We start from the raw sequence: 21082 nt of genomic DNA on the forward strand, positions 1-21082 counted from the left end.
TGTAAATATTTGTGCTCTATTCAAGTGTATTTGAGTTGATTGCATCTGTATCTGACTAACCTTGCTGAGTCATTCTTTCTTGGATGGAATGTTATTTTTAGTAATGGATCGTTATTCTGCCTCCTTATCTGGTATTTTATCTTCCGGGCACACATAAGGGCAAAAGTGAAGAGATCTTCTGATGCAGTATTCTGAAAATCAGAAACTAAAGTTTTGTTTTTTTTTTTAAATAAGATACAATTGGAATTAGGTGAGAAGGCTACAGTACACCTGTGTAGAAAAGATTTGCTGCAAGGGGGGAGAATTTCCTACTTTAATCTCTTTTTTTCATTTTGTAAATGCTTTTGATTTTTAGTCAGACTCAGATATTCATCCTGTAGCTCATTTGGTAGTCCCTTTTGTTGCTAATGATCCTTTATATAGTTATGATGTAAATATAACTTGAAATTCAAAATAATAATTTTATTTTTCTGTCAGATTTAGAGGCTATTTATTTATTTTTACTTTGAGTGTTAAGCTTTTAGAATTTTGTAGAGAAACATAAAAAGAGAGTGAGGAACACAGGACAGAGCAAAGAAAAGAGCAGACCAAAGCTAGGGTTTCAGGAGAAGTTAGATCTTTGAAGAGTGGATTATATTGGATAAATGCTTTAACCCATAGCGAGGGAGTTGGGCTGTTATAACCCCTGCATCAGTTACTAAATGGCAACAGGTCACCACCAGCCACACTGGGGATTAAGCAGCCTGTTGAAGACCTTGCCTTATTTCCTAGACCTTCTCAATTCCAGTCTTCTTTGTCTGCATTTCTTCTTGGCCACATTCAGGGCTAACCAATGTGATTTCAAACTCTAAACTCTAAAATAACTGTCTCTGATCAGAGACAACTTCCTGCCACTCTGTTTTTTCTCCCTTTCTCATACCAGACTGGCCTTCACCTTCATAATGACCACGAGTCCTCCCTCCTACTCTCTTTCCATGCCTCAGTCCATTCCTCTCACTATCACTTTTACATCCAGTCTGGACCACATAACCAACCAGGTCTTTCAGTCTTCATTTAAGCCACATCAACCTATCCTTTTATACCTAACGTTCTTTTGCAGACAGGTTTCTTCAAATGGAATACTTAATTTCACTTTCTTGGCTTGACAATTCCTACTTACCTTTGGTCAGCTATTTAAAATGTCACTTTCTTTAGAGGTCTTGTTTCATGTAGCCAGGGGACAATGCATACAGTGGAATTTTGTTATTTGGGGCTTCTCGTCATCTTTTTTGCCTTTCTTACCACCCAAATTTCCTTTTGAGGAATTGGGTCTTCCCCGTTTACTCATTTTTTTTAATAGGAATGTATTGAAAAGCTCTGTCATCCTTAACCAGGTCTGTCAGACTCATTTTCCATGGAGTCTGTGGCAGAGAGGGGAACATCCTACAAGGACTGAGTCTAGTCCATCTAGCAGCATCTGCCTCTCTACCTCTAGAAATTCATTGATTCTATAAGCATTCAACAGTTTCCCAATAAATTTCTTTTTCTTAAGTTTATTGGATTAGGTTTCTGTTCTTTACAGAGAATCCTCTTGTGCTCGCACAGTGCCTTATTATATATAGTGTCTACCACACAGCACGGCAATGTTATGTAAACAAGTCTGTGTTTACTGACAGACTGAGACAGTGTCCCGATCATCTGATCATCTTGTTATTCACAATATCTAGCATTATGTCTAACACATTGTACATGTTCAATACTTAGCTGATCAAATTGATAAATGAATGCATGACATAAAACAAGTTGTCTCTAGCTTTCTTTTCTCTCATTAATATCTGAAACAAGCAATTGGATCCTTTTTTTCCCCCAAAGATTTGTTTTTGGATTTTATTGAACATGAAGATTCTTCCTGAATTCCACAGCGATGGTGGCATGATTAAGGAATACACTTGATTAGAAAAACTTTAAATTGAAATGCCAGCAAGAGAAACCATAGATTCCCAATGCTCCTATTATCCCATAGAGAAGTGATCTGGGTCCAGGGATCACTGGATTTACCTAGTTGGTGCCTGACCAGAGCAGAATAGGCATCTACCAGTTGGCTATTCAAGCACTACAGCCTCAGGGAGGCCCTTTACATCAAGTCCTCAAATCATTTTCTGATTGTGCTTTCCACAAATCTGGAAATTGTAAAACCATAGAAGGAAATTAGCTGGGTATGGTGGTGCATGTCCTATAATCCCAGTTACTTTAGAGTTTGAAGCAGGAAGATTACAAGTTCAGTATCAGCCCGGGTAACTTAGTAAGCCTCTACCCCAAAATAAAAAATTTAAAAAGGCTGAAATTGTAGCTTAGTGACAAAGCACCCCTGGATTCAATCCCCAATACAAAACAAACAAACAAAAAAGGGAGAAAATAAAGCAATATCAAAATAAATTTATCTGACAAATAAGTCCTCTTGTAATAAAGAAAAAATTTAGTTCAATACAGTTGGGATACCAAAAAAGAATTACAAATAAAAGTAAAAGTCATTGGTAGAAATTTGTGATGTAAATACTTCTCAAATTCATATTCCAATTCAAATTTTTAAAATTTATTCACACTCTTTGAAAACATATTAATAGTACTAGCTCACACACAGATTAGTAGGTTTCTTCATTGTTTTTCCCCTTTTAATCATGAATATAGATAACATATAACTCAAAGCAGAATTAGATGCTAAAATATCTTGGTGTTTCTAAATTGATAGAATAACCTAGAATTAAAAAAAATTTAAGTTGGCTTTTAAGTTAATTTATTTTTAATTTAAAAAAAAGAAAAAGGACAACCTTGATGGCTTGTCAGGAAGATGAAAAATAAGAGCCACTTAAAGTTCTTTGAGGTTTCCTTAATGAAGCATGAATCCCGATTGCTTTCCTTTGAAATGGCTTTAGGCACTGTTCTCCTAATCAGAGATTCCTCTGAGTTGTTCTGAAAGGCTTTGTGTGCTCTGTGTGTGTGTGTGTGTGTGTGTGTGTGTGTGTGTGTATGTGTATTTGTATGTCAGAGGGTGGGGAGGAACTGTAAATCTGACTCTTCCTCCAGCTTTCCTCATGGTGACAATGTTTTGAAAATTGTAAAGTGTTACATAAATGTTTGAGAAATACCATTATTATAGCAGGTAAAATTCCAATTTTGTGCCTGGGCATGTAGCTCATTGGTAGACTGCTTGCCTAGCATATATGAGGCCCAGGGTGTCATCCCTAGAGTGTGATCCCCAGTACCACTACCACCAAAAAAAAAAAAAAACAAAGAAAAAAGAAATCCACTTAAATTTTTTCCTTAAATCCCATAAAATTGATGCTGAATCCCCACTCTGCAAGGCAAGTTATTACCGGTAGTCTGCGTATCTTCCCTAAGTTCTTAGGAAGGTTCTAAGGAGGAAGAAAGCCCCGGACAGAGCAAAATTTTCAAGGACAGTGTCCTCTCTACTTTTAGGTACATATTGGTCATCTTAGAGATGCATATGCTGGTGTCCCCAGGTTCCTTTGGAATCTTATGGCTCTGAGACATATGGACCGTAATCAAACAAAGGAAGCATTGATAGCTGGGGCTAAGAAGCTGGTGCCTAAGATCATGCTTCTAGAGTATGCCTTCTGCTTCCAGAACCTTGAACCCCTTTCCTAGACTGGGAACAATTCTCTCCTTCCTGCTATCAAGTATTTTTCTGAACCTCCCAAACCCTTATATAAAACACAGTGAGAAGTTACCTTTTTTTAAAAAAAAATTGATTTTATTTTTTAAATACATGACAGCGGAATGCATTACAATATTTATTACACATATAGAGCACAATTTTTCATACCTCTGTTTGTATATAAAGTATGTTCACACCAATTCATGTCTTCATACATGTACTTTGGATAATGATGTCCATCACATTCCACCATCATTGTTAACCTCCTGCCTCCTCCCTTCCCCTCCCACCCCTCTGCCTTCTGCCCTACCAACATCCTTAGTTGGGGAATAGTACCAAATGATCTTTTAGAAATGCAGATGTTAAAAACAAACAACAAACAAACAAACAAGCAAGTAGAGCAAAGCTCAACTAACAGTGCCTTCACAATGTCAGCACATTATTTTAAAAATGTAAAACATAGAAATAATACTATTTTCATTTCCTTGTTTGTCCACATGCAGTAAAAGAGCAAGAAAAGAAAAATTTCACAGATGAAGGAGATGTTCTATTTAATATGGGCACCAAGATTCTCCAGGAGTCTAAAAGCCAAAAACAAAAAGCAGAGTAAGTCTTTATGTAGTTACCTTAGCCAAGTTCAATTTCTAGGTTAATTGAAGAAAAGTCCAAAACCTAGTTTATCATTTAAAGCTTATTAGGATAATACATTTATTTGCTCATAAACTTTCGTTTCTAAAGGGATCTACACATTATCACCCTAAACAAATAGGAGAATTGTGTATGAGATTGGGGTGCCTTTACATTAAGTGAAACACAGAATTTAGGCACTGATCTGAATGTTCAAGCAAAACATTGTTTTGGCTTTAATTCATTGGATATTTCAAATGAAATAAAATGTGTTATTTGAATTAGAGCAGTTGCTGTTGTAGCATGTTTTATTCTGCCGAACTGAGCATTTGCACAGCACCTTATGGTTTCAAAGAATTTCCATGTATGTGATTCTATTTTATCCTCAGATCAGTCTTAGGAGGCAAGAAGCACTTCATTTTTCCCCTTTAAAAAGTTGGGAACAGAGATTCAACGATTTTAAAGTGAGGTGACTACAGATACACAGCTGAGAGGTGACCAGGCTATGGCTACATGATCTTACTTCATATCCTGTCTTTTTCTTTTTACTTATCTAAAGGGAGACAGAAATATCTTCTCTCTCTTCTCTCCCAGGGGAAGGGCACAACTTGAGGTTATCCTTCAAGGCTCTAATTAAGACTTTGAGATAAAATCCCAGCTCTATCATTTTACTGGCTGTGTAGTCCTGAGCAAGTTACTAAACTTCTTTGTGCCCTGGATAATATAATCAAGTTCTTTGAACAGTGCCTGACACATAGTCATCAGTAGACAAGTGCTTTTTTTTTTCTGGCCCCCTAATTGGTAAATGAAAGGCATGAAGGCAAAGAAAGCAAGTATTTTGAAACAACGATAGAAAGAATAGACCCTGAACCTCTAACAAGACTTCTAGTTTTTACACAGATTAGGCACATTAGTCCTGGAGAAGAATCCTAGAGCTGTGGTAGCCAGCCCTAGACACAGCAAGAGCACAATCCATGAATTCTCTCTTAAAACCCAGCCTCTGAGGAGAGTGTAAGAGTAAAGAGGATGAGGGGCAGTCAACTATGAACCTGGCTGTAACATCGTCAATGTCCATTTCTTAAGCACCTACTTTGCGCTAGTTACTGTTGCATGTGTAATGTTTTCCATTGCTCACGATGATACTGTGAGGCATAGATTATTATTTCCATATTATAGTACAGGAAATGAAGAGTTCAAAAGCTTCTGTAATTCTTCACCAGTGACAAAAAGAAAGAAGTGAAGGAGTTTTCTTCTCTCTAGAGGAAATTGACTTAGAAGCCTATAAAAGAGCAAGGGAAATACCCTCCAACAATGGGCATCAAGCTGAACATCCCTGGGGGCTATCATGATGAGGACAGGATAAAATCAGGTCCCCAAAGTACAATCTAGCCTAACAGGGAAGTCATTTCACTAAGGCATCCACTGAGTAAATGAGTGAAAATGGCAAATTTTCAACCCCAGGGAAACCCTAGATTCTGTCTGATGGGACAAAATCATTCTTAGAATGTCCCAAGTAACTATCCACTTAGCCTTGAAGGGAGTGTTCCTCTTTGACTTAAACAATAGGGAGAAAACACAGTTTTATTAGTAAAACTATCCATCAATGTGGGACACTTTATGCCAGCTCTTCTTATCTAGACCGTCTTGGTTCAGTCCTTTCCCCCAAATGACAGAAGAACAGCATATTTTCACAGTAGGATAGATGCATCTATGAGTACAGGGTATCTAAAGCTGAATCTCCTGACCCTTCTGAGTTGGAAGCAATGGAGAACTGAAATCAAATCTGTTCATAAAAAGAGATTCCAGGAGTTGGTGAGAAAGCCAGGCAAAGCCTCTGTGTTATCAGGATAGCCCATTCTATCCTTACATCAATCATCCTTGTATAATCATGTCTAAGATTCAGGAAGGGGGAAATAAAAATGAATGCATACCCTACTGACTTAAGAGGAATCATTTCTTCCCATATAGTATCCTACTTCTTCCTTGTTTTGTAAAGGTATCCTACTTCTTCCTTGTTTTGTAACTTCCCAAGATGGAAGAGGCACAGATAAAAATGATATTAGTTTTTTTTTTGGCTCATTCACATCCACATTCTGGACCAATGCATTTGTTCATTCATTCAGTTTCATTTATAAAATATATATATTTTGTACCAGGGATTGGACTCAGGAGCACTCGGCCACTGAGCCACATCCTCGGGCCTATTTTGTATTTTATTTAGAGACAGGTTCTCACTGAGTTGTTTAGCATCTTGCTTTTGCTAAAGTTGGCTTTGAACTTGCGATCTCCTGCCTCAGTCTCCTGAGCAGCTGGGATAATAGGCATGTGCCACTGCACTTGACCAGCTTCTTATATATGAATGGGGAACATTGTCGAATAAGTCAGCACTGTTAGAAATATAGATATTAGCCAGGCATGGTGGTGCATGCCTATAATCACAGTGGCTCAGGAGGCTGAGGTAGGAAGATTGCAAGTTCATAGCCAGCCTTAGAAACTTAGCAAGCCCCTAAGAAACGTAGCAAGACCCTGTCTCTAAATAAAACATTAAAAAAAAAAGGACTGGGGGATGTGATTCAGTGATTAAGTGCCCCTGAGTTCAATTCCCAGTACCAAACAAACAGATATTATGCAATATCAGAGAGACAAAAACTTGTCTGAGGGAATCAGGAAACCTTAGTGACTGCCAGAATTGGTCCTTCCTTAATAATCACTGTCCATCAGCAAAGAAGGTTCTGGGAAAAGATGCCACTCCATACCAACTTATTGGTGTGCATTGATGAAGCATTTGGCCTTACCCCCACCCCAACCCACTCACATTAGTATCCAATGCCAGATTGTTTATAGATGATAAAGACAGCTAACTGAATTTTATTGTTGAAATCTTTCCAGGCTGCCCACTTTTTCCTTCTTGGGGATTTCAGCACAGATTTTAATGTTATCTAACCAGAAGCATCTTTCCCTGGCCTTGTCTTCCATTTCTGGTATCCCTTATATCACCTTGGATTTTTCTGACAGGGAGGCCAATGCCCCCTCTGACCACTGAATCAAAGGCATCTAACAAGGACTTGTTTTATAGCCTGTTGTTGCCTCTTGGGATCACATTGGATACACTATGGGATCCCCCACAGCCCATCTCAAGTTTCTGTGCCCTGGTGTCTGTTGGTACTCTTTTTGTTCCAGTAAGTTATGTAGTTGCATCTGCAAGCCATGTGACAGAAGGGCACAAGGGGGTCTGTATCCTTATATCAGGCTCTTTTCCTGATACCGAAGCAGGGTGTCCGACATTTACGTTCTTCCTTGTTTGTCTTTCAGCCTCTGGAATCTCAGCTTGTTTTAACCATGGTTAATTTCTTTCTTGATCTCCTAGATTCTGGTTTTCTACCTATTTTCATTCCACTAGAGTATTAACTATTTTAACATCTAGGACTCTGATGTCTAACTGGATGTCTCTCTGTCTGAGGTGCTTCTTGTCTGGCCTATTATACTCCAGCCTTTGCCCAGGGGCAGCCCATTTTTAGCATCAGTGTGGAGAGGCTGTACACAAAATTGAGTCTCCTGATCATTCTGACGTGGAAGGAATGGTAGGAGTGTGTGTGTGTGTGTGTATGTGTGTGTGTGTGTGTGTGTGTGTGTGTGTGTGTGTGTGTATGTATTTTCCTATATTTGAGTCAAGGCCATGGATAGAGGTTAATGCTTTCTGGTTTTGCAACTACCAAAAAATAGAAGTTAGAAAAGTAAAAATAAATTCCCAAAGTACTCTTTGTCTCTGACATGTTTTGACCTTGTGATACTCTCCATCACTACTTGTTATACACATCAAGTCCAGGTGACTTTTGATTAGGACTAAGAATGCTGTGTAAGGTAATGCTATGACATCTATATTTTTAATCACTAATTTTTCATACCATTTACCACCTAATTACAGAACAATTATTGTGCCATAAAACTTTAGGATCAGTGCAATTGTCCTAATGGTAATCGCTAAATGTATTGAACCAGGCACTATGCATGGATTATCTCATTTAATCTTCACAGTAACCCTATGAAGTAAGGAGAAGCTGAAGGAGATTAAATAACTTGACTCAAGTCCAACTAATAAGTGGTAGAGCCAGGTTTCAAACCCAGGAAATCAGATTCTATAGAGCCCTGGCTGTTACAGTTTTGTTTGGCTATTGTTTTTCCAAACAGCCTGGCTTGGTTATATTGAAAATTAGTTTTGTTTCAGAAAATTATTTTTAAACATAAATAAATCATCATTTTCATAAATTTCTTAGATGTGACATGGTAATTTTGTAATATTATTCTTATATTTCATTTTTTAAAAAACCAAATATTTATAAATAGTGGGGGTGGCTATGGGGAAGTTCACATTCTTAGAATAAATAACTAAATTTATTTGGTATATAAGCTTGAGCATGAAATGGTCTATATATTTTTCTTTTTAGTGGCTTTATTATTTGTAAGATATATTTGAAATTATAATCCTATATTTATCTAGAGACAAAAGAAACCTACTGGTCTAACTAGAGATGTAATGGACTTCAGCTAAACTGCATTATTAGTATCACGACAACTTGGGTCTTACTTGTTAGGGAGAAATCATATAATGGAAGGACAGAAAATTTCATTTTTGTAAATCAACCTTCTGACTTTATATTCTCGAACCAGAGCCTACATGCTTTTTGCCAAAGCAGCTGACATGGGAAATTTGAAAGCTATGGAGAAAATGGCTGATGCTTTGCTATTTGGAAATTTTGGCATGCAAAACATAACAGCAGCGATCCAATTATATGAGTCCTTGGCTAAAGAAGGATCATACAAAGCCCAAAACGTGAGTTTTGAAAGAAAATAAAACCTTAAATAGCCATATCCTGAAATAACTACAGACAAGCCACATATAAAAGGAGCTGAGCAACATATTCCCACTCAAATGCATAAACCCAGACCTACAAAGGTTACCACCAGAATGCACTGAAAAAGTCCTGTCTAGGCAGGAAGACTGCAGGAACCCAGGGTAAATTTTTCTAGCTCCATGGGTGACTTTTAGCAACCAAATAGAACTGCTCTTTAATCCACCTTCCTATCTTTCACATCCATGTGTGTGTTTTGACATCACTTGAGACCTCCAAACCCCTAACATAGTTAACATTTTATATAAAATGTGTTCATTTACATGAAGAAATATGAAACTGAATTTATTATCGTAGGGTGATATGTTTGCCTGATTTTTACTTTTCAAATATTTTACAAGCTAAATATGTTTCTTCTTCTATTTTAATAAATGTATTTCATTTTATTCTAAGAATAACATAGCCATTTGATAGAAGATCCAGAAAACAAATTTAAAAAAAAAATGAGTAAGCCCTTCACAAATCAACCATCCTGAATCAACTACTGTTAGAACTGCTTTATACTTTCACTTGGCTTCTTTCTCTGTGCATCTCTCTTTTTACATCATCCTAATTACAATGCAAGTGCATATATCATTTTATTTCTGGCTACTTTCACTTAATGTTGTAGCAAAAGCACATTTTCATATTGCTATAGTCTTTTTTCTTCTTTTTCTGAACCAGACTTCAGAAAGAAGAAAGAAATCTAAAAGCCCCCACCCAGAGCTATTTTATTTTATTTTATTATTATTATTTTTAATAATCCAGGAAGATCCAGAATTAAGCTTTGGAGTCAGACTGACCTAAATTTGAATCCACTGTGACACTTGCTTATTGGATAATCTACTTAACAAAACCCTTTCCCCTTTCCTGCATGAGAATTTGACCTTTGGTTCACTCTCTCATTCTGTTTCCCAGGTAATCTGATAGAAATAAAATGCTATTTTTAGCTAGCATTTCTTATGATAGAAATGGTTTCTGACTGGCAAACTGCCTTGGGCGTAGGAGAAACTGTAATGAATCATTAAACCTGATAGTTATAGTAATTCCTGTGGGGACCTTGTGTACTATGCCTTGTGGAGAAGGAGGCTTTTACATCAGGGTGGCTTTCATAATCACCCAGTGTGGGTCTCACCTCCTGGCATGGGAGTCATCTTCTGAGGGATCAAAGGTGATGGCTCCTGGAGGGTTGTGTGAATTGCACCTGGACCCACAGAAAACAAGGCATGACTGCCCTACTGGCACACTGTGGTGCCTGTACCTTATCCACCTGAATAAGTGGCAGCAAAGGTAGTCTATGGGATTCCTGTGAGTCCATGTTTAGTTGAACCAAAAAAAGTTGGACCAGAAGACTCCTGTGGGGTGGGGCAACCTCTCTAATCTTCATCTGTAAAGTTAAGCTAATGTTAAAAATTTGGGTACCATGTCTATTTCACTGGTATATCTCTAACATTTGGCACAGTGTCTGGGACAAGAAATATAAGTTAAGTGAGTTATTAATCAGTGATGAATGACTTAATGAAGTTATTATGAGAATTAAAATGATGTGTGAAGGCATTCAGTTCTATACCAAGAACACTGTAATTATTCATGATTTTAAAAGGAGATTAGACAGGTGAGGTGGTGCATGCCTATAATCCCAGCAACTTCAGAGACTGATGCAGAAGGATCACAAGTTGGGAGGCTAGCCTCAGCAACTTAGTAAGGCTCTGTCTTATAATCAAAGTTTTAAATGACTGAGGTGTAGCTCAGTGGTAGAGTGCTTGCTTGAGCATGAGCATGAAATCTTGGTTTAATCCCCAGCAAGGCCAAAAAAAAAAAAATGGGGATAATGTGAAATCATACAAAATTTTAGTCAGAGAGGATGATATAAATATGATTGTTCCCACTATTATTATTCTAGAATTTTCCCTATGACTATACAGAATTACTATTTTCACAGAAGTGAGATCATATTTATTCACTGCTCCCATAATATGCTTTTTGAAACTAAAAGTTATATTTTTTTCATAATCTTCTCTTTATTCACTTAATATATTATTGATGTCTTTACATATAAATACAAATAGATGAGCATTATCATTTTAGAGATTCATACAATCTTAATTAATTTATGTTGTTGAATACTGTTTTTAATGAGGGCATTTTTCTTGCACATAGATGTAAAATAATTCCATAAACAGACTTGTAAGGGTCATAATAAAATGTGAAAAATTATTAAATCTTCATTTTCCATATTTGGTTAACCAAAACTATAAATTTCCAAGACAAAACAAATTATATTACCACCAATATTACCACCATTTTCACCACTAAAAATTATGTCACCTAATTCCTTTTCAAAGTAGAGAACATGTATTTTGTTTTTTAGAGGGTATATAAACACATTAATTAAGTCAACAATTACTTCTTGGATACCCACTATGTGCCTAACATAATCCAGTTGATGGAGAGAAAAAGGTAAATAGATTAAAGTTCTTCTGGGTCAATTTGAAATAAAAACAAATAATTTTAGCACAATTTAGGTGGACCACAGTTAATGCATATACATAAAGTGCTTTAGGGATAGAAGAGATTCAGACTAGTTCTGCCTGGAGCAGGTAAAGCAGTAATATTTGCCTTGAGTTTAGAAAATGGGCTCAAAGCAATATCAAATATATTACTTGTCTATATTTTTTAAAAGCTTTTGATACAAGGTCAAAATAGGACTACCCCCCAAAATTCTACATTAATATAAATTATACATAAAAGATATGGATTTGGAGAAGAAAATTAAAGGAATACAAATAGGAAGGGTTCAAATTATCTCTGCTGATGACACAATCTTATATTTAGAAGTCCCAAAGAACTCCATCAGAAGACTTCTAGAGTTGATAAACAAATGTGGTAAAGTAGCAGGATACCAGACCAATATACACAAATCAATCCCTTTCCTATACTTCAATAATGAAACTGCTGAAAAATAAATCAGAACACTATCCCATTCACAATAACCTAATAAATAAAATCTGGGAATTAATCTAATGAATATGAAGGACCTCTACAAAGAAAACAGCAAAAAAAAAAAAAAAAAAAAGCAAGAAAACACAAGATGGGAAGGCCTTCCATGTTCTTACATAGGCAGATTTAATGTTGTTTAAATGGCCCTACTACCAGAAGCAGTATACAGATTCAATGCAGTCCCCATCAAAACCCAAGACATTCTTCACAGAACTAGAAAAAAGCAGTTATGAAATTCACTTGGAATAATAAGAGATCCAGAATAGTCAAAGCAATCCTGAGCAACTACAGTTTCACTCTAACTCATCTGGTTATTGCATCCAGTTAATTCCTTCAGTTATACCTCATTATTGTTACCCTAGTTAGAGTGCTTATTGTACATTCACACACCACTCTCTAATCCAATTGCTTGCCATTGGCTTTAAGGAGAATCCAATGGGAGAATACTGGCTGAGTGCTAACTTAATGCCAGAGGGAACAGTTCTACATATAAGACAACTAGCCATGTATTATCACAGTCATTTTTTTAAAAGAGAGAAACAGGCATTATAGGGACACTGTTCCAGGAAATGTACAGTTACAGGCTTCACGGTGTCATGGTGTAGGAAGCAGAGCAGGTATTCCCAAGCCAGTAGGTTTGATTGTTGATGACACCAGATTCTAAAACCTAGTATTTCTAACATCTTTTGTTTATTCTTTTGGTATCCCTGAAGAATTACTTCCCCAAATCTCAAATTTCCCAAGCCTAAAAAAAGGGATTGATAATAATATCCATAATATTTCACAAGGTTGCTGTAAGAACTAAATATTAATGAATACTGTTGTAAAACAATTTTAGTCTCAACAGTTTAATCTTTGGGGTTAGTCAGTCCTTCTTTGCATCTCAGTTCCAACACTGGCTCCTCATGACTTATCTTTTCTGAGTCTCAATTTCCTCATCTGTAAAATGGGGATATTTGTCTAGTATATGTGTGTATGGTCTCAAGGAGGATAGGGTCAGAAGAAAAAGTTTATGATCCAAAAGATCCTATGTGCAAAATTCAGCCCCACTGTTTGCTGAAATGCTGAAATACTATGTTGTAAGAAGCCTCTATCAAGTCCCTCTTCTGCCCTCCCTGACGTGGACACCCTTATTCCTCACTCAGATGCTCTTCATCCAGAACTCTCCATGATCAGGAAGATTTCAGGACCCTGCTTCAGCACAACAGTTGTATTCAATTCTAATTCTAATGTGGCTTTGAGTCCATATTTTGACTACCATTTCTTCATCACTATAGGAAAATCTGTTTCCAATAGCAAGTCCTCTAGCACTTTATTTATTTATTTTTGTACAAAGAACAACTACTTAAAGAGATTTTGTGCCACAAACAATGCTTAATTTGATGACTGATGGCTCGATCAAGTTGGATACAGGCCATCCATATTGATTACAACTATGAAATGGGACTACTTCTACTATTTATGCCAATCTGATATAGGAATCTTGCCTGCACTGCTGAAAGTATTTCTGGGAACTGTGAGAACCATGTTGCAATAAAAACATGGCTAAAGAAACTGGAATATGACAGAATGATAATGAAAAAGAATGAGGGGGGAGGGATAGAGAGGGAGGAAGGGAATGGCAGAGGTAGGGAGAGAGAAAAACTACCAACTCTCATGGGAAATGGAAAGAAGGTAAAGAGAAATCAGTAATATTGAAATATAATAACAAGAGGAGCCTGGAGTGTCAGAGATCTAGTACAGACACAAATTAATGAAGAAAAATAAAACCAAGAAAAGATAAGAATTCATATTGGAAAGTGGAATTGAGGGGATAGGGACAATGCAATTTCAAGCTATTGCACAAAGGGAAGCTAAATGAGGAAAAGAGGCATACTTATTTCTTTTCATTCATCTACTAAAAATCCAAATAAACTGAAGGAAATCCTGATAAGAGCAACAAAAGTAATTAAAGTTATAAAGACAGTCCTTGTATTGGTTTTCAAAGGATCTATAATGATGAGAATTAGTAATTAATAATCTTCATGAAAATAATGGAAATTGACACTTTTCAGTCAGATCCTAGTGGATGTCCCAAGATATTGTGTCTTAAAAGGCAAGAGGTAGATAAGTTATTTATTTTTACTCCAGAATTAGAAGCTCTCTGGTCCCTTCATATTGATGAACTGTGCTCAACAGGAAATTCGTTAATTTTCCAAACAGAAAACTAAAATTAAAGCTCTTTTGCTTTAGGAATCAAGAAATGGATAATTCACATTTTATTACTCTTAACATTTAAGTTCATGATGATGATCTCTAAGTGGTAGTATTATGCATGACTATTATTTTCTTATTTTAAAAAAATACTTTTCTGAGCCTGGCACTTCCTGAAGTGTTTCGTGGAAGGACTACAGTTAGCACTATGCTGCTAATGAAAAAGGGTCACTTTAGTATCAATCTAGTGATCAGTTTGATAATTCTAGGATTACCTGTATAGGACATTCCTCCTGGATGTTTATGTTCCTTTTCTATTAAGAGTACAGACAGTATCTGAGTTTCTCATTAGGGTTTATTCATGCTTTTCTTTGGTATGCGATTTGAGCAAAAACTAATGATCACAGGTGCTTTCAAGCCTCATACAGTAATTAAAGGAACATTGTCTAAATTTTTTTCTCCTTTAGTAATTTCTTCTATAAAAAGGTAAAAGAAGGAATATTTAATTTTCAAATTATTATTATGGAACCTGAGTAATTTGTTTTGAAGTACAATAAAATATCCTGTACATGCAACTCTACATTTAAATCCCAACTACTGAAACAGTTCCTTAGAAACCATGCCACAATGGTCAAGTTCATAGTCAAGTCTTATGAACAATCCAATTTGCAGAGCTTGACCTTTTAAAACCACTGCAAGTGTCCTTGCTGTCATCACTATTTTGTAACTTCCCTTTTGACTCAGACCTTTCTCTCTACTGGATTAAGATTTAATCATTCAACAATCCATTTTATTTCATCTCACCCTTACCTCTGAATTACTGAATACTAAAAACTGGTGATTGTGAAGTTGTGAGGTAACAATCCCCCAAGTGTAGAGAACTAGGATAATGCTGACAATGAGCAGTATATTTTACTACTTTACAGTTCACATCTTTTGATTTCCTCTAGTTCTCTGGCATGCTTTAAGCAACATAAAAAAATAAAATGAAATGAAAGTTGAGTCCTTCATAGAATTAGTTCAAAATCATTCAGTGTTATTTTTCTATTGAAGAGTAAGTATAACCAAGGTTTGGTTATTATGGTTATTATGGTTTTAAACCCTATTTTTTAGAGTGAGCTTTATACAGAGGAACACTCCCCTCCCCAGTCACAGTGGAATTGTAACTCCACACAATCCCTCTTTACAACTTCATGAGGTCACTTATTTTCCCAGGGGGATCAGACCAAATTGTGTGATAGGCTATGCACAAAAAGATACACTATTGGTGAAAGTATCTTAAAATACAAGCATACTGAATAGAACTGTACCTTCATTTTCTTATATAAAGGTCAGAATATTTGTTTACTGTCAAAGTTTCTGAATAAATGAACGAGATTCTAAATTGAGCAAAATAAAAAAGAGTTGCAAGAAAAATTTAAAAATCTAATATTGGCTAGAGATGTCCTTAAAAAGAACCAATTTAGCCATTTAAAAATATATATTGCAAGGGTTAAAGGAGTAAAAGGATTGCAGATGCTTGCCTTTTGTTAATAGCCTTTATGATTAACTTTCCTAAAAAGAGAATTTTTAAGACTAAAGAGGAATTTGCAAAATCATAGAAGATATTTTTAATTTTCAGCATATTTATATAAATGATTCATACATATTAGAGCTATTACCCTTTTGGAAAGTGAACTCTCAGTCAATTTCCTAATTTAAAAAGTAACAAATTTCTTTATCCTAGAAATTGCAGTAAAAAAGTTTAAGAAATTGCTCATTTTTTTACTGATTGATTTATTAGATCTTGATGCATCTTGATTTTAGACATTTGACAAAGTCTCACATGACATTCTCAAGAACTTGGATGAAAAATATAAATGTGGGCTTGATAATGGTAGATGGAAAGTGGTTATAGTAAGTGATAGTTGAAGAATGGATAGGAGGAGAACAAGCCTGGAGATTTGTACTAGTCCAGGTAGCTCACAGCAGAAAGGTACTGGAAGAAATGAAGTTGAGAGATAGTACATCCCAATAAATCCACCGTAAGTTGAAAACTCATTTAATACATATCACCTGCCAACATCATAGGTCAGAAACACAGTATTCATAGAAGATTGGTTGTTTACCTCCATGATCACATGACCAACTGGGAGGTGTAGCTCACTGCTACTGTTCAGTACAGCATACCAAGAGAAGTATTATGTCCTATATTACTAGCCAAGGAAAGGGCCAAAATTCAAAATTTGAAGTATAGCTTTTACTGAATGTATATTGCTTTATACCAGTGTAGAGCTGAAAAATCATACATAGGCTAGATCATCATAAGTTGGAAACCATCTATCCTAGACTTACAGATCCCTGCTCAGTTTAGTGCTCCATCCTGATGCTGGATGACTTCTTAACTGGGTTCTGAAGTTCTCAGAAAGGCTTTTGAATCATATATTATGTGTCTCTTGTGGGACGCAATCTGGGGCTTCCTATTCTTCCATTTTGCTCTGTGATTGGACTTTCACTTTTTAATCAATATGCTTCTTACTGTTTTAATATTTTATATCAATCACATTTTATTTTAAAATATGAATTATAAATATCCAAATTCAATTCTTAAAATACTGAAAGAAAAAAAAACTTATTTCCAGGAAAGAAAAACACATAAAGACACTGCTGTGGTTTTATTTTCCCACAGCACCAGGGATTGAACCCAGGGGCACTTAACCACTGAGCCACATCCCAGCCCCCTTTTTTTTTAAATATTTTTTTAGGGGCTGAGGCTGTGGCTCAGTGTAAAGCACCTGTAGCATGTGTGAGGCACTGGGTTCAATTCTCAGCACCACATATAAATAAATGAGTAAAATAAAGGTCCATATATCTAAAAAATATTTGAAAAAATATGTATTTTTTTTTTAGCTGTTGATAGACTTTTATTTTATTTATTTACAAGTAGTGCTGGGAATCAAAGCCAGTGCCTCACTCACCAGGCAAGTGCGCTACTGCTGAGCCCCAGCTCCAGCCCCTCCCCAGCCCCTTTTTTATATTTTATTTTATTTTTTGGTACTGGAGATTGAACTCAGGGGCACTTGACCACTGACCCACATCCCCAACTCTATTTTGTCTTTATTTAATAGAGACAGGGTCTCACTGAGTTACTTAGTTCCTCACCTTTGTGGAGGCTGGCTTTGAACTCATGATTCTCCTGTCTCAGCCTCCTAAACTGAACTGCTGGGATTACAAGCGTGTGCCACTGCGCCGGCTTTTATATTTTATTTTGAGGCAGGGTCTTGCTAAGTTGCTCAGAGTCTTGCCAAGTTGCTGAGGTTGGCTCTGAACCTGTGATCCTCCTGCTTCAGCTGCCCCAGCTGCTGGATTATAGGTATGTGCTACTGCACAGGGCAAGACCACTGGTTTATGGTTGATTACTATGATCTTTTCTAAAGTACAGTAAGAATTAACTTATATTCACATATATTATACAATCCTCTCACCACTGTGACCTTTTCCAAAATCTTATAGTCTTACACTTTGTTATGGCATAAGAAAAAAATATTACAACTTATGCTCTTATGGAGCAGGTGTTTTAAGTGTGCCTTATCAATATAGATGGAATTGTGAAATAAATTGATTCGTTGAATTTCATTTTTTTTCTTTTTCACTTTAGGCATTAGGATTTTTGTCTTCTTATGGAATAGGAATGGAATATGATCAAGCCAAGGTAAAGTTATTTTTTTTCTAAAGCAAAACTGATTTCTTTAAAAGAGGCATTGAATAGAATCTATTCTTTAAATAAAGGGGCCCACTCTACTGTGATGGTTGGAAGCACCACTCAACAGAAATTAAGCATTCTTCTACCATAAATTTCTTAAAGTCTTATATTTTGGGTTCTTCCATGTAGGTAGGTAATATCTACTTTATAGGGATTTTTGGATGATGAAATATCATATGTACTGCCCTTTTCACAGACTCCTCAGCCTGATAACTCCCCAAAAGATGGTAACCATCTCAATAAAACAGACTGAAAAATTGGAATTTATTTTGAAATGGCTCAAGGTTCATTCTGGGTAGAAGTAAAAAAGCAATGGTTTGTTTGAATTTCAAATTTAGAAAACTAATATATTTTCATTTTATTTATTTATTTTTTTACTTTATTTTATTTATTATTTTTAGGCTCTGATATATTATACTTTTGGAAGTGCTGGAGGAAGCATGATGTCCCAGATGATTTTGGTTTGTAAATGAAATATTCTCGGGCCAAAGTAGGTATATTATAAAGATAGCATTAATTAAGAATATACATGCTTGTGTTTTAGGGGTACAGATATTTGTCAGGAATCAATGTTCTACAGAATTGTGAAGTTGCCCTAAATCATTACAAGAAAGTGGCAGATTATAGTGAGTAATTTTAATAATTTATTTTAAGATAAACAGACTTGGGACTGGGGGGTGTAGCTCAGTGGTTCATAGAGTGTTTGCCTCCCTTGCGCAAAAGCCTGTGTTCAGTATCCAACACTACAAAAAAACGAACGACAAACCAAATCATACTTGCCAAGGAATTAAAATTAAATTAATAAATAAATACCAGTTGACATAAACATATGAAAATATTAAAGACCTATGCTTTTAACATCTGCTATAATGCAATTCATGTAATACAGTATGGAGTTTCTGTTCCCTTAATATTTTTCAAAAAGTTTATATGATTGTGCTTCTCTTTTATTTTTGTTAGTACATAAATCCCCAAATATTTTTGTCTTGTTCTTGTGATGTTCATTTCTTAAACCAAGAATTTGAATGTAGCACTAATAAATATTAAGCAGTTCCCCTAAATCTAACATTTAAAATATGAAATGGCTTATTAAAAGTTCTTAATGAAATGAATGTAAGATGCATACATTAGAGATATCTATCACTGCGCTTGAGAACAATTCAGGTACTAATTATTCTATTGCCCTTTTGTTTACAAAAAGAAAAAAAATATAGAGCATGAGGCTGTGTTTCTAGAATCACTTTGAAAGTTGTTTGGGACATTTCATCTTGCAACATCACTGAAGTTGCTTACATAATAGAGTTGTCTTCCAAGAAGTGAATAATGTGAAGTCCATTTGGTTGATTTCTGTAATTAGAATGACATCTAAATATATACCTTTGGCAATATTGGGATTGGAGAAAAGAAAGAGGAAAAAAACTCTTTTTAAATTCAAGATGCTGTGTATAACAAGATCATTTCATATGCTTAATAAAATGGGAATCCCTGTGTATATATTTTGAACTGCACAATTTGTTAGGTGTATTCAAACACATTTATATTATTTTCAGACTATCTGTAAGAAATAATTAAGGAGAAGTTATTATTTCTATATTTCAGTCCTAGAAATATCAGAATTATAGATGGGGTCAGTTGTTTGCTTCTAAAATCTCTTGCTTGATCACCCTTGGCCAACATATTAAGGAGCATCTGATATATGTTAACAATATTTACAGGATTGCAAAGAAAAATTAGGTTTCTTTCACATTTCTCTGAACCAAATAAAATTCTGCAAATTTTTGTTTCCCATGAATCTTTCCTCTCTGTCAAAAAATCAGATTTCTGTACAATTTAAGCAGAATAAACCTAACACTGTTTCCTCTAAGTTGACTGTTCTCTCTTGCAGCCTGAGTTTTCTAGCTGTTCTCTGGCTTGTTTCTATTCACAGTTGCTGACAATTTGGAAAAAAGTGAAGGTATTCCAGTGGAAAAAGTGAGACTAACTGAGAGACCTGAAAATCTGAGTTCTAACAGTGAGATATTGGATTGGGACATATACCAATACTATAAATTTTTGGCAGAAAGAGGAGATGTTCAGATACAAGTAATGTATACAGATGAGACTGAATTCTTAGAACATGCAAATGAGAGGGACTTGGTTTCCTCTGAGTGCTAGGGGGGTTAACAATGCCCTATCCTGAATGGGAATGGAAAGAGACACCCTCCCCTCTTTGCCCTACTCCTATTTTGTCTCCTGTCATTTGAAGTTCTTTTGGTCTATTGAAGAGCTAGTTGCCATAGTAATAGCAAAAATTTTTTTCATTTCTTTCTGAAAAATTCATTTTAAAAAAACCCCTAGATTTTAATTATAGAAGAAAAAAAAGCACCATCCAATGTTGGTTTTAATACAAATGAATTCCTACAAGGATCCAGGAGCATTCTGTCTCTGGGAATGGAACAGCATTTGTGTGACCTTTGCGAGCCAAGAATAAAGGAACCTAGGTTCATGTGTCTGGGCATTGCTGTACACCAGCTACCAGGCTTCCTGCCACTGAGGAAGCCATATGCCCAAGAGCAACCAATTACCCAGTATAAGATATAGTCTGGAATGTTTCCCTGCTTCTTTCAAAACATGTCTACTGCATCAAACTGAATCAACATGCTGTAGTAAAATCACCAATGTTTTCTTTTATCTAAATTAATATTACTGCTAAATCATTTTTAAAATTCATTATTCCTAGGTATCTCTTGGACAATTACATCTAATTGGGAGGAAAGGTCTAGATCAGGATTACTATGTAAGTCAATCTCAAAATTCAGTCATATGGGGTGGGGAGGATAGTGATGAAGGAGGCTGGTGCAACAGTCAAAGGGGAAGAAAGAAAGGTGGAAGAATTGCTAAGGAAAGCACCCTGCTGTTTCCTTGGTCAGATCTGCTTGCTAGCTTCTGTGGAAGAACAAAGTTCACCACAGGGAGTGTTTTCCTAGCTGCTTTGAA

At 35.8% G+C, this 21082-nt stretch overlaps 1 protein-coding gene across 1 annotated transcript in view; it reads left to right on the plus strand.

Annotated features, from left to right (window-relative positions):
• Sel1l2 (SEL1L2 adaptor subunit of SYVN1 ubiquitin ligase) overlaps window positions 1-21082 on the plus strand; it is a 67461-nt gene that overhangs the window by 15354 nt on the left and 31025 nt on the right. Inside the window, exons 4-10 of the mRNA XM_077800205.1 lie at window positions 4159-4261; window positions 8951-9113; window positions 18002-18055; window positions 18508-18567; window positions 18651-18732; window positions 20034-20188; window positions 20826-20882. Of these exons, the coding sequence (XP_077656331.1) occupies window positions 4159-4261; window positions 8951-9113; window positions 18002-18055; window positions 18508-18567; window positions 18651-18732; window positions 20034-20188; window positions 20826-20882 (674 nt within the window). The remainder of the gene's footprint in view (window positions 1-4158; window positions 4262-8950; window positions 9114-18001; window positions 18056-18507; window positions 18568-18650; window positions 18733-20033; window positions 20189-20825; window positions 20883-21082) is intronic.

The sequence above is a fragment of the Urocitellus parryii genome, chromosome 6, assembly GCF_045843805.1.
Source record: "Urocitellus parryii isolate mUroPar1 chromosome 6, mUroPar1.hap1, whole genome shotgun sequence".
Lineage (NCBI taxonomy): Eukaryota > Metazoa > Chordata > Mammalia > Rodentia > Sciuridae > Urocitellus > Urocitellus parryii.